General features: G+C 40.6%; 1 protein-coding gene across 3 annotated transcripts in view; it reads right to left on the bottom strand.

The window, feature by feature from the left end:
* smad2 (SMAD family member 2) overlaps positions 1-18,025 on the bottom strand; it is a 182,588-nt gene that overhangs the window by 68,427 nt on the left and 96,136 nt on the right. For 2 of the 3 annotated variants that reach the window (XM_061876987.1, XM_061876985.1), the window contains one exon: positions 15,820-16,012. The exons of the other annotated variant lie outside the window; for it this stretch is intronic. In XM_061876987.1, coding sequence (XP_061732971.1) covers positions 15,835-16,012 — 178 coding nt within the window. In that variant the 3' untranslated portion in view covers positions 15,820-15,834. Of the gene's footprint in view, positions 1-15,819; positions 16,013-18,025 lie in introns of those variants that run through there. 3 annotated transcript variants of the gene reach the window in all.

Here is an 18,025-nt window from a genome sequence, read left to right as displayed (position 1 = left end):
GAAACATCCATCCTACACACCATGCAGTAGAAACATCCATCCTACACAATAGAAACGTCCATCCTACACACCATGCAGTAGAAATATCCATGCTACACAGTAGAAACATCCATCCTATACACCATGCAGTAAAAACATCCATACTACACAATAGAAACATCCATCCTACACACCATGCAGTAGAAACATCCATCCTATACAGCAGAACCATCCATCTTACATGGTACAACCATCCATCCTACACAGTAGAAACATCTGTCCTACATGTTAGAATCATCCATCCTACAGTAGAAACATCCATCAGTAGAAAGAAAACCAGGTCTACCATACCAAAGCTAACGAGGGTATACAGTATTTAGTGTTTCCAAGCACACATGCATTAACGAGGACAGCTGAGACAGTATTTAGGACAGGGGTCACCAACCTTTTTGAAACCAAGAGCTACTTCTTGGGTACTGATTAATGCCAAGGGCTACCAGTTTGATACACACTTGAATACATTGCCAGAAATAGCCAATTTGCTTAATTTACCTTTAGTAAATAAATCTATATATATATAAAAAAAAATGGGTAATTCTGTCTGTCTTTCCGTCGTACATTTTTTTTCCTTTTACGGAAAGTTTTCTGTAGAGAATAAATGATGAAAAAAACACTTAATTGAATGGTTTAAAAGAGGAGAAAACAGGAAAAAAATGAAAATTTTATTTTGGAACATAGTTTATCTTCAATTTCGACTCTTTAAAATTCAAAATTCAACCGAAAAAAAGAAGAGAAAAACTAGCTAATTCAAATCTTTTTGAAAAAATTTAAAAAATAATTTATGGAACATCATTAGTCAATTTTCCTGATTAAGATTAATTTTAGAATTTTGATGACATGTTTTAAATAGGTTAAAATCCAATCTGAATTTTGTTAGAATATACAACAAATTGGACCAAGCTATATTTCTAACAATGACAAATCATTATTTCTTCTAGATTTTCCAGAACAAAAAATTTAAAAGAAATTCAAAATACTTTGAAATATGATTTAAACTTGATTCTAAACATTTTCTAGATTTGCCAGAATATTTTTTTTTAATTTTAAACATAATAAGTTTGAAGAAACATTTCACAAATAGTCTTCGTTGAAAAAACAGAAGCTAAAATGAAGAATTAAATAAAAATGTATTTATTATTCTTTAACATAAAAAAAAATTCAAATTTACTTGAACATTGATTTAAATTGTCAGGAAAGAAGAGGAAGTAATTTAAAAGGTAAAAAGGTATGTGTTTAAAAATCCTAAAATCATTTTTAAGGTTGTATTTTTTCTCTGAAATTGTCTTTCTGAAAGTTTTAAGAAGCAAAGTAAAAAAATAAATGAATTTATTTAAACAAGGGAAGACCAAGTCTTTGAAATATTTTCTTGGGTTTTCAAATTCTATTTGAGTTTTGTTACTCTAATAATTAAAAATGTCAAGCAAAGCGAGACCACCTTGCTAGTAAATAATTAAAATGTTATAAAATAGAGGCAGCTCACTGGTAAGTGCTGCTATTTGAGCTATTTTTAGAACAGGCCAGCTACCTTACGGGCTACCTGATGCCCGCGGGCACCGCATTGGTGACCCCCTGGTTTAGTGTTTTGAAGCACACATGAGTTAAAGGCCTACTGAAACCCACTACTACCGACCACGCAGTCTGATAGTTTATATATCAATGATGAAATATTAACATTGCAACACATGCCAATACGGCCTTTTTAGTTTAATAAATTACAATTTTAAATTTCCCGCTGAGTTTCTTGTTGAAAACGTCGAGGAATGATGACGCGTTTGATGACGCAAGTGTGTGACGTCTCGGGTTGTAGCGGACATATTAGCCCAGCCCCAATTACGGCTAAAAGTTGTCTCTTTTCATCGCATAATTACACAGTAATTTGGACATCTGTGTTGCTGAATCCTTTGCAATTTGTTCAATTAATAATGGAGACGTCAAAGAAGAATACTGTTGGTGGAAAACGGTGGATTGCAGCTGCCTTTAGCACCGAGACACAGCTGGTGTTTCTTTGTTTGTTGTGAAGCTTTACCCCGAGCGGTCAAGCGAACATGTTTCTCTAAGTCAACCAGCATGTTTTTGGATGGGAAAATTGTGATATATATCTTACCGGAGACATCAGTGGATTATGCGTCCTCCTGCAGTAGCTGTCGAAAAAGGCAGCTGTGAGCTTGGCTCCTCGGCTTCTCTCTGAGACACTGGCGTGCTCACCGCAGCCATCCGACTTTGAGGTATGTCTTTACAATCTCACTCAAACACTATTAAAACAATAAGCAGATAAAGGATCTTCCAGGATTATCCTAGTAAAAGTGTCTAATTACATCTGAAACGCTCACACTGCCACCGCCCGGAGCCGTCGCTTTTTATTTTATTTTATTTAATTATTATTTTTCTAGTCCTTCACTATGAATTTCCTCATCCATGAATCTTTCATCCTCGCTCAAATTAATGGGGAAATTGTCGCTTTCTCGGTCCGAATAGCTCTAGCTGCTGCTGGCTATGATTGTAAACAATGTTCGAATGTGAGGAGCTCCACAACCCGTGACGTCACGCGCACATCGTCTGCTACTTCCGGTAAAGGCAAGGCTTTTTTATTAGCGACCAAAAGTTGTGAACTTTATCGTCTATGTTCTCTACTAAATCCTTTCAGCAAAAAAAATGGCAATATCGCGAAATGATCAAGTATGACACATAGAATGGACCTGCTATCCCCCTTTGAATACGAAAATCTCATTTCAGTAGGCCTTTAACGAGGAGACAGTATTTAGTGTTTCCAAGCACACGTGCGTTAACGAGGAGAGCGCTGATTGCAGAGATTGCTCCTGACTTTCAGAAGCGGCGAGGTGTAAAGTGGAGGTAAAATTCCTAAAAAGGTGGAAGATGACATCCAACATGAAACACACACACACACACACACACCCGGTGAGTGACAAGATGTTATTGCAGGTGTAAATTGAGGCTGTGCGGTGTGTGTGTTGTTCATTAAAGCAGAGTCAATCCCAATTGGTTTTCATTAGGAGCCTGACCACACCACCAGATCTTTAATCTAGATAGCAAGCAACCCCCGCCCCCTCATGTCTTTTTTAGCAATCTCTTCCACACATCAACGCACGCATACACACACATCAACTCATGCATACACACACTTGCAAGTACTTCTCCAACACACACCAGCACAGCTCGCTGGTTATTTATTAAGCAGAAGTGACAGCTACTGAATAAGTTGTGTTCTAACACCTTTAGTCTATGCATATTGCTCTTCTCACGGCCGCCTAATACCAGCACCGTTTGTCCCACCACACCTTCCAGCCTGGACGTGTCCGCACGAGAGTGTGTGGGAGAGGACAATTGCGCTCGGTGGTTATGAGTTAAGTCTTGTTTCCCGGAGACATGTCCTGCCTAAACACAGCTGACACAGTCCTGCTCCCACCAGTTATCTGTCATGAGGAATTAGACGCTAACACACACCGGGAGAAATGAGCTGGAACACGCACGCACACACACACACACACCCTCCCCCCTCTCTCACATATACCAGTGTAGCTACATGTAGAAACACCTGACCTGACACCAACAGTCCTGGTCAAAAGTGTACATACACTTGTAAAGAACATAATGCCCTGGCTGTTTTGAGTTTTCAATCATTTCTTATATTTTTGTGATGTAGTGATACTTGTTGCTCACAAAAAAAAACATTTGTGACAGACTCTTGCTGTCGTGCGGGTTCCAAGGACCATCAAGGAAGGACAAGTTGCTGGAGAAGGTTTGACTGTTGTTTATTCTTTCAATAACACAAGCTCGTCTGCGGTCCGGTTGTTTTTCAGCTCCTTCTCTCCTGCTCGCTCCTTGCTCGCTTCCAGCCGGCCGCGTCGTCACTGTCGGTCCTCAGGTACTGCTGCGGGTTCTCCTACTCCTTCTGCCTCGAGCTCTCCTCCTTCTCCTCTTTTATACAGTGTGAGGAGATAAGTCAATTGTGTGCCGGTGCGCGATCCACGCACCTGAATTAGAGTAGGGCGGCGTCGCTCCCGGCACGCCCCGCCTCTCCGCTCAGCTGCATTCTCCGCCTCCTTGCCGCCTCTCCACAACATTAATGAAGTTTGCTTTTTTTATGAATTTATTATGGCTCTACTGAAAATGTGAGCAATCAAAAGTATACATAGAGCAATGTTAATATTTGCCTCCATGTCCCTTGGCAAGTTTCACTTCAATAAGTGAAGTGAAGTGAATTATATTTATATAGCGCTTTTCTCTAGTGACTCAAAGCGCTTTACATAGTGAAACCCAATATCTAAGTTACATTTTAAACCAGTGTGGGTGGCACTGGGAGCAGGTGGGTAAAGTGTCTTGCCCAAGGACACAACGGCAGTGAATAGGATGGCAGAAGCGGGAATCAAACCTGCAACCCTCAAGTTGCTGGCACGGCCTCTCTACCAACCGAGCTATACCGTGCTATAAGGCGCTTTTGGTAGCCATCCACAAGCTTCTGCTTACATTTTTCACCGCAAAATTGCTGCAGTTCAGCTAAATGTGTGACATGGACTTGTTTCTTCAGCATTGTCCACACGTTTAAGTCAGGACTTTGGGAAGGTCATTCTAAAACCTTCATCCCAGTTTGATTCAGCCATTCCTTTACCATTTTTGAGGTGTGTTTGGGGCATACTTGCCAACCCTCCCGGATTTTACGGGAGACTCCCGAAATTCAGCGCCTCTCCCGAAAACCTCCTGGGACAAATTTTCTCCCGAAATTGAGGCCACGCCCCCTCCAGATCCATGCGGACCTGAGTGACGTGACGACAGCCTGTTTTCACGTCCGCTTTCCCACAATATCAAACAGCGTGTCTGCCCAATGACGTTATAACTGTAGAATGATCGAGGGCGAGTTCTTGGTTTCTTATGTGGGTTTATTGTTAGGCAGTTTCATTAACGTCCTCCCAGCGCGGTAACAACACACAACAACAGCAGTCACCTTTTCGTCTACCGTAAAGCAGTTTGTCTGCCGTAAACAGAAATGTTGTGACACTCTTAAACAGGACAATACTGCCATCTACTGTACATGCACCACAACACCTCCAGGCAACTTTAACCCTTTACTAATACTAATACCCTCCTCCATACACATCCCACCCCCCGGATTGTAAATCATGTAAATAATTCAATGTACGTACTATGATTATCAACTTGTGTGATGACTGTATTATGCTGATAGTATATATCTGTAGTATTAATTTATTAACGTGGATACCGATTTAAACAAGTTGAAAAACTTATTCGGGTGGTCAGTTGTACGGAATATGTACTGTACTGTGCAATCTACTAATAAAAGTTTCAATCAATCAATCAATCAATCAATCATGCATATGTGACGATAACATCTACGGCTTTTAGAGAGTGCAGTGCACAACTGCGCACACAACAGCAATAAATATACTCCTCCCCTGTAACCACGCCCCACCCCCCATTTCCCGAAATCGGAGGTCTCAAGGTTGGCAAGTATGGTTTGGGGTCATTGTCCTGTTGGAACACCCAACTGTGCCCAAGACCCAACCTCCGGGCTGATAATTTGAGCTTGTCCTGAAGAACTTGGAGCCTTTTTCATTGTCCCATTTAAAGCACCAGTAGCAGCAAAACAGGCCCAGAGCATGATACTACCACCACCATTCTTGACGGTAGGCATTGTGTTCCTGAAATTAAAAGCCTCGCCTTTTCTCCTCCAAACATATTGCTGGGTATTGTGGCCAAACAGCTCTGTTTTTGTTTCATCTGACATCACATGGGCAAAGATAAGACCTTCTGGAGGAAAGTTCTGAGGTCAGATGAAAATTTGAGCTCGACAGCCATGACATGATGTTCTTTACATCTCCAAGAACTATGCATTTAAGTATTGTATGATGTACAGTCCCTCCAGAATGTCGTGATCTAAGTGTCTATTTTGGTGTTTGTTGACATCCTTTCCTTGTTGTTGGGAAAAAATAAACCTCAAGACATTACAACTTTTGCCCCAACTTTCCGAAAAAGCTGCTGCCAATTCATGCATGTGAAGCTACAACAATCACTTCCAAAACGGAATACATTAATTTTTGTTCACACAATTCTACAGACAATACCCCTTAATCCCGACATAAAAATTATGTTTTTTTATTTTATTTTGTAAAAAAAATAAAAATAAAACGTATATACAAATACATGTACACAAGAATTCACAGCATTTTCTCAATACTTAGTTGATGCACTTTTGGCAGCAATTTCACTCTCAAGTCCTTTTCAATATCAACTTGGCACAAATATCTTTGGGCAGTTTCTTTGCAACACCTCTAAAGCTCCATCGGGTTGGATGAGACCATTTAACGCCCCGGGCGAGAGTGAACTCCACCCCTCAAGAAAAGAATACCGCCCCCATCTCCAGAGAAAAGTCTATATGCGGCATTACACACTTAGTCATTATTTACTGGACATGTGAAGATAAAAAGATAGATATTTTCCCTAAGAATAGTATTATGATCCGCTGCCCGGATCATATTATGTTCAGGTTTTGAGTCTTGTTTTGTATTATGTTCTGCTAATGTTTGCCTTAGTTTCACCTGCCACTCGTTTCTTGACGGGCACCTGCCTTGTGATTACTGCCTTATTTAAGCCTGCCTTTTCCGTTGATTCGACCTTGCTTCCTAGTTTGTTTTTCACAACAGTGACGAATCTGATCCGATCCCGTAATCCTGTTCGCAACCAGCTAGCTTCCATGCTAAGTATTTGTTTTTTCTCTACCTCCCATGCTAGCACTTTTGGGTTTTTTCTAGCTCCCATGCTAGTTCTGTTTGTTTTGCCTTTTTTGCCTAGTGCAAGTTTTCTGTTTCATAGTCTGATTTAATTTCAAATAAATCCTCATTTCTTACCTTCACGCTGTGTTCGAAGCCCGACTGCAACATGAGGGAACGAACCCGCAAATCGTCACAAATAGAATATAAAAATAATAGAATAACAAAAACTGAAGTGCAAATAAAATTGGGGGAGTACATGAGCCACATTCTCTAAATGTTCCCTCCGTTCACTAAATGTCTGTGGAAGTAGTGGTGATGGAAACGTCTTCCATCATCTCTTCTCGGGAACGTGAAGTCTGAGTTTAGCTCATTAGGTCCTCGGTAAATAATTCAGTTCTTAATGTATCGGTCAAATCAATAGAGGCAGCTTTGATGGAGCCACAAACATCTGTTGAAGCCCAGGATGAGTCTTCAGGTTGTTGGATTGTAACATTGAGTCTGCTGCTGCTTCATGATGCTGTCAGGAAATGACTGTATATGCATTCATGTTAATAAATGTACAGTAGATGGCTGATGAGAGATAATGAGTTTAGTTCAATTACATGACCAACATTTTCAATTTTGAGTGTTTACTATGCCTTGTTAAAACAATGAGTATATATGAAATACTGAAACTATAGATCAAAGTATATATAGTATATATTAGTATTAAATATAATGATAAGGCATGTACGTGGGGATAGGCCCCTCCCACCTCCAAAGGCACGCACCTGGGGATAGGCCCCTCCCACCTCCAAAGACATGCACCTGGGGATCGGTTGTGTCAGGCTTTCCCCTGACAGTTTGTTTGTGTTTTAGTTTTTTCCTCTGCATTTGTCTTGGTTTCCTCTGTGTGTTTAGTATAACCTGTTTTTAGTTCCTGTCAGCGCTCTTATTTTGTCTGTTTCCTGTTTTTTCCCCTGTGCGCTGTTTTCCCCCCAGCTGCGGCCACACCTGGCGTCAATCAGCCCGATTCTATTTAAGTCTATTTTTGTCCTCCAGTCAGTCGCTGGATTATTGATTTGTCATGCCGATGTCGCTCTTGTCGTTGCTACCTGTCGTGTCGTGTCGTATTTTGTCTTGTCTATGCAGCGTTGCGGTAAGCTATGTTGGATTGCGTTTTTTAGCTTACTGCCTTTTGTTCCCTGCTTCCAAGTTTGTTTTTATTATACATGTACGACTTCTGTTTCCTGCTCGATGCTTGCTTGCTTCCATGCTAAGTTCCTTTGTGTTCTCTAGCTCCCATGTTAGCTCCCTTAGTTTGTTATCCGCCTCGTGCGCGTGACAGTTTGTTTGTGTTTTAGTTTTTTTCTCTGCATTTGTCTTGGTTTCTTCTGTGTGTTTAGTATTACCTGTTTTTAGTTCCTGTCAGCGCTCTTATTTTGTCTGTTTCCTGTTTTTCCCCTGTGTGCTGTTTTCCCCTCAGCTGCGGCTAATTGGCACCTGGCCACACCTGGTGTCAATCAGCCCGATTCTATGTAAGTCTGTTTTTGTCCTCCAGTCAGTCGCTGGATTATTGATTTGTCATGCCGATGTCGCTCTTGTCGTTGCTACCTGTCGTGTCGTGTCCTATTTTGTCTTGTCTATGCAGCGTTGCGGTAAGCTATGTTGGATTGCGGTTTTTAGCTTACTGCCTTTTGTTCCCTGCTTCCAAGTTTGTTTTTATTATACATGTACGACTTCTGTTTCCTGCTCGATTCATGCTAGCTTCCATGCTAAGTTCCTTTGTGTTCTCTAGCTCCCATGCTAGCTCCCTTAGTTTGTTATCCGCCTCGTGCGCGCTTTGTGTTAGTACCCTTTTGTTTGTTCTTGTTGTATTATTTAAATTAAATCATGTTTTCCTGCCCAATGCCTCCCTCCTTCTCTGCATCTTGGGGTTCGTCAACAACTAACTCTGACAGGTTGATTGGCAACACTAAATGGTACCTAGTGTGTGAATGTGAGTGTGGATGTTGTCTGTCTGTCTGTGTTGGCCCTGTGATGAGGTGGCGACTTGTCCAGGGTGTACACCGCCTTCCACCCGAATGCAGCTGAGATATCCAGCACCCCCGAACGGGACAAGCGGTAGAAAATGGATGGATGGCTGAATATATATATATATATATATATATATATATATATAAATGAGGTTGATCACATTGACTTGGTCATTTAAAAAGTAGCTCGCCTGCTGAAAAAGTGTTGTAACATAACAAAATGTGGAAAAAGTGAAACGCTGTGAATACTTTACCAAAGCAGTGTTGGGAAAGAAGACCGAATGACTGTCCATTTGCTATCTAATGCCATACATCCATTTTCTACCGTTTATTCTCCTTTGGGGTGGCAGGGGGCACTGGTGCCTATCTCAGCTACAATCGGGTGGAAGGCGGGGTACACCCTGGACAAGTCGCCAACCCATCGCAGGGCCAACACAGATAGACAGACAACATTCTCACTCACATTCACACACTAGGGCCAATTTAGTGTTGCCAATCAACCTATCCCCAGGTGCAGGTTTTTGGAAGTGGGAGGAAGCCGGAGTACCCGGAGAGAACCCACGCAGTCACGGGGAGAACATGCAAACTCCACACAGAAAGATCCCGAGCCTGGGATTGAACCCAGGACTGCAGGACCTTCGTATTGTGAGGCAGACGCACTAACCCCTCTGCCACCGTGAAGCCCTGCTGTCTAATGTTTGAACAGAAAGTACATTTAGAATCTACCAAAACCTGAATTATTTCTGCGAGTTATGGTGGGTGGATGTTGTCTTTTAAACATAACTATGATAGTTGTAAACACATAACTATCAGTTTTAAACACCTAACTATCACATGATAGCAGATTCAGGCCTAGAAAGGCCAGATTTAACCAATAAATACAAGCTGTGTTGTTTCTCCAGGTCACACTCTCCAACACGTCTTCTACCAAGTGTGTAAGAAGGACGCCTCGTGAAGTGTCCTGAAGTGTACGGCAGCCCAGATGGGATCGCCCAAATACGCCGTCTGATCTTTCCCTCTCATTATTCAGCTTCCGCCACTTGGCCGTCTGGAGTGCCCTCGCAGCACTTTTAGCCAGACCTGAATCCAATCATGTGGTTCTATTGTGTCATCCTGAGCCCTTTGAAGGTGTGCGGCACCAACACACCAAATTACATCTCCACACGTCTCGGCTACGTTACCTTGGAGTGGGACTCAAGCCTTTTCGAACTTCTATCAAACGTATTGCCAGTGTTCTACCAAGTGACGAATCAAACGCACACGAATCTACATCGTAGAAAACCAAGAGGTTAATAGGAACCAAAGAGTTTCACATAGCATTACTTTTTTAAAGAACTGTAAACAAGTGTTTCTTTGTTTACATTCCCTAAAGATGACGGTGAAGCTTTAATATGGAACAGAGCGGTCAAGCGAACATGGTTCTCTACCACATGTCAACCGGCAGGTTTCGGTGAGAAAATTGTGGTAATAAGTCGGCTGTTACCGTAGACATGAGCGGAGCTTGTGTCGTTCCTCCTGCAGCTGTCAAAGAGGCAGCTGCGACACTCTTGGCTCCTCCTTCTATCAGAGACACTGGCGGTCACTACACCCCTCCGACTTTCAGGTTTGACTATATATTCTCACTAACACACTATTAACACAGTAAGAAGATAAGGGATTTTCCAGAAGTATCCTAGTAAATGTGTCTAATAACATCTGATTTTTTCTAGTTCTTCACTCTCACTATCCTCATCCACGAATCTTTCATCCTCGCTCTACTTAATTGGGAAATTGTCGCTTTCTCGGTCCGAATCGCTCTAGCTGCTGGTGGCCATGATTTTAAACAATGTGAGGATGTGAGGAGCTCTACAACCCGTGACGTCACACGCACATCGTCTGCTACTTCCGGTACAGGCAAGGCTTTTTTATTAGCGACCAAAAGTTGCGAACTTTATCGTCGATGTTCTCTACTAAATCCTTTCAGCAAAAAAATGGCAATATCGCGAAATGATCAAGAATGACACATAGAATGGACCTGCTATCCTCGTTTAAATAAGAAAATCTCATTTCAGTAGGCCTTTAATGGCGATGAAAAACATCTTCTTTGGCCTAAAATGATAATAAAATGTTGCTTGAGTTGAGTCTAGTTATGACCGGACACTTCTTCCTGTCCAGACACGGATGAATGGAACTCTTCATTTGGCTCCACATGAAGTAAGAGTGATGGAAGATCCTTGTAGGACACATCCTTGTCAACAGTCACTGCATTGCCAATACATGTCATTAGTCTATGAATGCTTACATCAATAATTACTGACAACATAGCTTCTGCCAGGATTTACAGTATATTATCAGAATTAATCATTACAAGAAAGCAGAAATCTCGATATCCCAATTTTATTTTATTTGTTTTCAGTTTTGGGGAACAAGCGCAATTTTTATTGGCTGTAGCGTTGCAGATAAAACACATGAAGGTGTGTGTGTGTGTGTGTGTGTGTGTGTTAGTGTATTCCCAGGACCCAGACAGACTATCAAGCGTCTATCTATCCTGTGTAACGATCAATATTTATAAATCCCAAAGGATCTGTGGTATGGAGCTATAAACAAGCAATGGAGTAGAGTAGAGGATGGATAGACCAACAAGCACACACTCACCGACGCACACACACACACGCACACACGCAAACACACACACACACATATAAAAAGCTGCAGTGCACATGCAATCAAGCTCACATCTAGAAATGATAGAAAATACTTCATATATATATATATATATATATATATATATATATATATATATGTATATATATATATATATATATATATGTTTGTATATATGTATATACAAACCCCGTTTCCATATGAGTTGGGAAATTGTGTTAGGTGTAAATATAAACGGAATACAATGATTTGCAAATCCTTTTCAACCCATATTCAGTTGAATATGCTACAAATACAAGATATTTGATGTTCAAACTCATAAACCTTTTTTTTTTTTTGCAAATAATAATTAACTTAGAATTTCATGGCTGCAAAATGTGCCAAAGTAGTTGGGGAAGGGCATGTTCACCACTGTGTTACATCCCCTTTTCTTTTAAAAACACTCAATAAATGTTTGGGAACTGAGGAAACTAATTGTTGAAGCTTTGAAAGTGGAATTATTTCTCATTCTTGTTTTATGTCGTTCAACAGTCCGGGGTCTCCGTTGTCGTATTTTACGCTTTATAATACGCCACACATTTTCGATGGGAGACAGGTCTGGACTGCGGGCGGGCCAGGAAAGTACCCGCACTGTTTTACTACGAAACCACGCCGTTGTAACACATGGCTTGGCATTGTCTTGCTGAAATAAGCAGGGGCGTCCATGATAACGTTGCTTGGATGACAACATATGTTGCTCCAAAACCTGTATGGACCTTTCAGCATTAATGGTGCCTTCACAGATGTGTAAGTTACCCATGCCTTGGGCACTAATACACCCCCATACCATCACAGATGCTGGCTTTTGAACTTTGCGCCTATAACAATCCGGATGGTTATTTTCCTCTTTGTTCCGGAGGACACCACGTCCACAGTTTACAAATATAATTTAAAATATATATATATATATATATATATATATATAAATGTGTGTGTGTGTGTGCGTGTGTGTGTGTGTGTGTGTGTGTGTGTGTGTGTGTGTGTGTGTGTGTGTGACTCGGACTACCGCCCGAATGCAGGTGAGATAGGCTCCAGCACCCCCCATGACCCCAAAAGGGACAGGCAGTAGAAAATGGATGGATGTAAGGTTGGATGGGAAGTTTTCATCCAGCATTTCTCTGTACACTGCTGCATTCATCTTTCCCTCTGTCAGTTCGGATGGGAAATTTTCATCCAAGATGTCTCTGTATATTGCTGCATTCATCTTTCCCTCTATCAGGTCAAATGGGGCGTTTTCATCCAGGATGTCTCTGTACACTGCTGCATTCAGCTTTCCCTCTATCAGATCGGATGGGACGTTTTCATCCAGGATGTCTCTGTATAATGCTGCATTCATCTTTCCCTCTATCAGGTCAAATGGGGCGTTTTCATCCAGGAGGTCTCTGTATATTGCTGCATTCATCTTTCCCTCTATCAAGTCGAATGGGAAGTTTTCATCCATGATGTCTACCACAGCTACATTGTTAGAAACTGCAGCTTAGATGTAAATATGTGCACAGTCAGCACTGGGCTCTCGGTAATTATCTCAGACGTACGTGTTTTGTGTCATCAGAGCGGGCGGAAATATGGCGTATAATTAAACGTGTCATCATCGGTGTTTGACAATCACGACGTAAAGATGAGCGCACACACACACACACACACACACACACACACACACACACACACACACACACACACGCACACACTGACAAGGATTATTTCATTACATGGCTGCACAGAAAATCTCAAACAGAAGCAGACATCTACAGTATGTAAACTTTGTAGATGCAACAGCAGAAACACACACACACGCACACATACACACACACACACGCACACACGCACACACACACACACACACGCATGCAAAGAGGGCCTATTTAATATCATTTACATAATGAGAGAGCAGTCACAGTAATAGCTTTTCCTTTCTCTTATTATCATAACTTCACCCTGGGCGCCAAATGACAGAAAAGGAGAGAAGCGATGTCTTGTCCTTGTTACCCAGGAACCACTCTTTCACAATGTCAAGGCGGACTCGCCTTCTTTTTTACATTTTACTCCGACAAGTTTATCATTCTCTGCAAGAACCATGTAACATTCCTACCAGCCTTTCCTGCTATACGTCCCACAGAGAGGACAAAGACTATTTTATTTTGAAATGTGTAACCGTAAAAAGGAACTGGCAAAAAAAAAAAAAATGTCCACCACAGAGGACGCTGTTTCTCAGAAGGATACACACTTTGACGACGTATTTTCGACAAAATAAAATGTGCTATTTACTTCATTCTGTGAAGCTGATAGTCATCAAAAAGACTTCTGCAGAGATTTAGCGTCAGTGTTGACCCGGATATTATCCATCATATACATAACCTGTTTCCATATGAGTTTGGAAATTGTGTTAGATGTAAATATAAACGGAATACAAGATTTGCAAATCATTTTCAACCCATATTCAGTTGAATATGCTACAAAGACAACATATTTGATGTTCAAACTCATAAACATTTTTTTTTTTTTGCTAATAATCATTAACTTTAGAATTTGAGGCCAGCAACACGTGACAAAGAAGTTGGGAAAGGTGGCAATAAATACTGATAAAGTTGACGAATGCTCATCAAACACTTATATGGAACATCCCACAGGTGTGCAGGCTAATTTGGAACAGGTGGGTGCCATGATTGGGTATAAAAGAAGCTTCCATGAAATGCTAAGTAATTCACAAACAAGGATGGGGTGAGGGTCACCAATTTGTAAGCAAATTGTCAAACAGTTTTAGAACAACATTTCTCAACGAGCTATTGCAAAGAAATTTGGGATTTTACCATCTACGGTCCGTCAAATAATCAAAAAGTTCAGAGAATCTGGAGAAATCACTGCATGTAAGCGATGATATTATGGACTTTTGATCTCTCAGGCGATACTGCATCAAAAACCCACATCAGTGTGAAAAGGATATCACCACATGGGCTCAGGAACACCTCATAAAACCACTGTCAGTAACTACAGTTGGTCGCTACATCTGTAAGTGCAAGTTAAAACTCTACTATGCAAAGCCAAACCCATTTATCAACAACACCCTGAAACGCCGCCGGCTTCGCTGGGCCCGAGCTCATCTAAGATGGACTGATGCTAAGTGGAAAAGTGTTTTGTGGTCTGACGAGTCCACATTTCAAATTATATTTGGAAACTGTGGACGTGGTGTCCTCCGGAATAAAGAGGAAAATAACCATCCGGATTGTTATAGACGCCAAGTTCAAAAGCCAGCATCTGTGATGGTATGGGGGTGTATTAGTGCCTAAGGCATGGGTAACTTACACATCTGTGAAGGCACCATTAATGCTGAATGGTCCATACAGGTTTTGGAGCAACATATGTTGTCATCCAAGCAACGTTATCATGGACGCCCCTGCTTATTTCAGCAAGACAATACCAAGCCACGTGTTACAACAGCGTGACTTCATAGTAAAATAGTGCGGGTACTTTCCTGGCCCTCCTGCAGTCCAGACCTGTCTCCCATCGAAAATGTGTGGCTCATTATAAAGCGTTGAATACGACAGCGGAGACCCCGGACTGTTGAACGACTGAAGCTCTACATAAAACAAGAATGGGAAATAGTTTCACTTTCAAAGCTTCAACAATTAGTTTCTTCAGTTCCCAAACGTTTTTTGAGTGTTGTTAAAAGAAAAGGTGATGTAAAACAGTGGTGAACATGCCCTTTCCCAACTACTTTGGCACGTGTTGCAGCCATGAAATTCTAAGTTAATTATTACTTGCAAAAAAAACAAAGTTTATGAGTTTGAACATCAAGAATCTTGTCTTTGTAGTGCATTCAACTGAAAATGGGTTTAAAAGGATTTGCAAATCATTGTATTCCGTATATATTTACATCTAACACAATTTCCCAACTCATATGGAAACAGGGTTCGTACATCCTCCTCCTCCATTACAAATGGTGACTTCAACACAGGAAGTGAATACAACTGCTTCTTTCTACTCCTTTTACACACGTTTAATGGTGCAAATGTAATCATGTGACTAGGTTTTGCATGTCTGAAACGAGCTCTGTCCAATCAAGGCACTGGACACAGGACTGCAGAACACACAGATAGATTATCCCATTTTATCCAAAACAATACTTAGTTAGTGAAATCAATAAAAAAAAAAACAATTATGAAAAAGTCCAAATTCCGACTACATTTGAGACCTGGCAGCATCTTAGTCCAGTGAAGTGAAGACAAGAGTATACAGTAGTTGTTTTATGGACTAAAAAGGCATGAGACTGCATCTGGGGTCTATTGTAATGGTAAACCACATGAAGCACATGAAGTGCATATAAAGACACAGAAAAGGCAGGTAGATGTTTAAAATCAATATGTAAATATCCGAAGTGAGTCCACAGGGAGAGCTGGGTCATGTTCTGGTGAAACCCTAAGAGTAAAAGACATATCGGACTCCTGCGTCTGACGGCTCATCGATTTGACACCAAAAAAAGGGCATAAAAAGGGCCAAGTTTCATCCGTAAAAGAAGGATCGAGTGTTGAAGTCCTGACAGTGAAAGAAAAAAAAAAAAAGACATTCTCTCACTTAACTATGTCATGGTTGAACTTCTCCTATAATTCCCATCCAATATCATTCTTTTATGGTTTGAGTTGATTTGGAAGGTGCATGGTTAGAACATGATCCCTCACAATCTCCACTTTAGCATATTCCAAGAAGAATAGGCAGAAAACATACTTGCCAAACCTGAGACCTCCGATTTCGGGAGGTAGGGGGGCGTGGTTGGGGCAGGGTGCGTGGTTAAGAGGGGAGTATTATTCACCAACTCAAATATTTCATATATATATATATATATATATAAATATGTATGAAATACTTGACTTTCAGTCAATTCTAGCTATATATTTGTTTTATTATACATATAGATAAAAGAAATAGTTGAATTTCATATGGCACCTATCAAATACTAACTGTACTGTGCTTGCTGGTTACTAAAAAAAACAACAACAACAACACTTACCTTTCACTATTTGAGTAACCTTTGTTCTGCCATTTGCGTACTGGCGAGAGTCACTTGCCGTCAGGTGCGCAACACCACGTAAATCGTTGGCCAATCAAAAAGCAACCCCATAACGCTATAGCCAACATTCACCAGGAGATGGCAACAGACGACGTAGAATCACTCTATTACAGGCTGTAACTTCCTCGTTCTTCTGCTTCGTCTCCTTGTGTGTGCAGTTTTTTATTAGAATACGTAAATGTTGTAACGTGATTGGGCAGGCAAGCTGTTTATATTGTGAGAAAGCGGACGTGAAAACAAGCTGTCCCCACTCAGCTGTAATTTGACCCCCTTAAAATGCTTCAAAACTCACCAAACTGGACACACGCATTAGGACTGGTGAAATTTGTCATCTAATTAAAAAAAAACAATAAAACCCAAAACTCTAAATTGCGCTCTAGCGCCCCCTAGGAAAAAACACGGACAAAACTGCTTGTAAATTCCGTTAAGAATGTTGTAGAGACGTAAAACAAAAACGTATATGTAGGTCGGACTTGGACCTAGATTTCATACATTGACATCCTTCAGCAAAAATCAACAAAAAGTTATCAAAAACCCCTTTAAGACAAAAGTTTCCTAAAAAGTGTAATTTTTGCCTCTTTGAGCTGTAATTTGACCGCCTTAAAATGCTTCAAAACTCACCAAACTGGACACACGCATTAGGACAGGTGAAAATTGCCATCTAATAAAAAATTTTTTTTAAAAAAAATCAAAATTGCGCTCTAGCGCCCCCTAGGAAAAAACACAGACATAACTGCTTGTAACTGCCGTTGGGAATGTTGTAGAGACATAAAACAAAAACCTCTATGAAGGTCGGACTTAGACCTAGATTTCTTACATTGACATCCTTCAGCAAAAATCAACAAAAAGTTATTAAAAACCCCTTTAAGACAAAAGTTTCCTAAAAAGTGTCATTTTTGCTTCTTTGAGCTGTAATTTGACCCCCTTAAAATGCTTCAAAACTCACCAAACTGGACACACGCTTTTGGACTGGTGAAAATTGACATCTAATAAAAAATAAAAAAAAATAAAAAAAATTGCGCTTTAGCGCCCCCTAGGAAAAAACACAGACAAAACTGCTTGTAAATTCCGTTAAGAATGTTGTAGAGACATGAAACAAAAACCTCTATGTAGGTCGTACTTAGACCTAGATTTCATGCATTGACATCCTTCAGCAAAAATCAACAAAAAGTTATTAAAAACCCCTTCAAGACAAAAGTTCCTAAAAAGTGTCATTTTTGCCTCTTTGAGCTGTGTTTTGACCCCCTTAAAATGCTTCAAAACTCACCAAACTGGACACACGCTGGTGAAAATTGCGATCTAATAAAAAAAAATAAAAAATAAAAATTAAAAATTGTGTTCAAGCGCCCCCTAGGAAAAAACACAGACATAACTGCTTGTAACTGCCGTTAGGAATGTTATAGAGACGTAAAACAAAAACTTCTATGTAGGTCGGACTTGGACCTAGATTTCATACATTGACATCCTTCAGCAAAAGTCAA

This window comes from Nerophis ophidion, linkage group LG17, assembly GCF_033978795.1.
Source record: "Nerophis ophidion isolate RoL-2023_Sa linkage group LG17, RoL_Noph_v1.0, whole genome shotgun sequence".
Lineage (NCBI taxonomy): Eukaryota > Metazoa > Chordata > Actinopteri > Syngnathiformes > Syngnathidae > Nerophis > Nerophis ophidion.
Note: the sequence above shows the minus strand (reverse complement) of the source record. Positions and strands in the feature narration are given on the sequence as shown.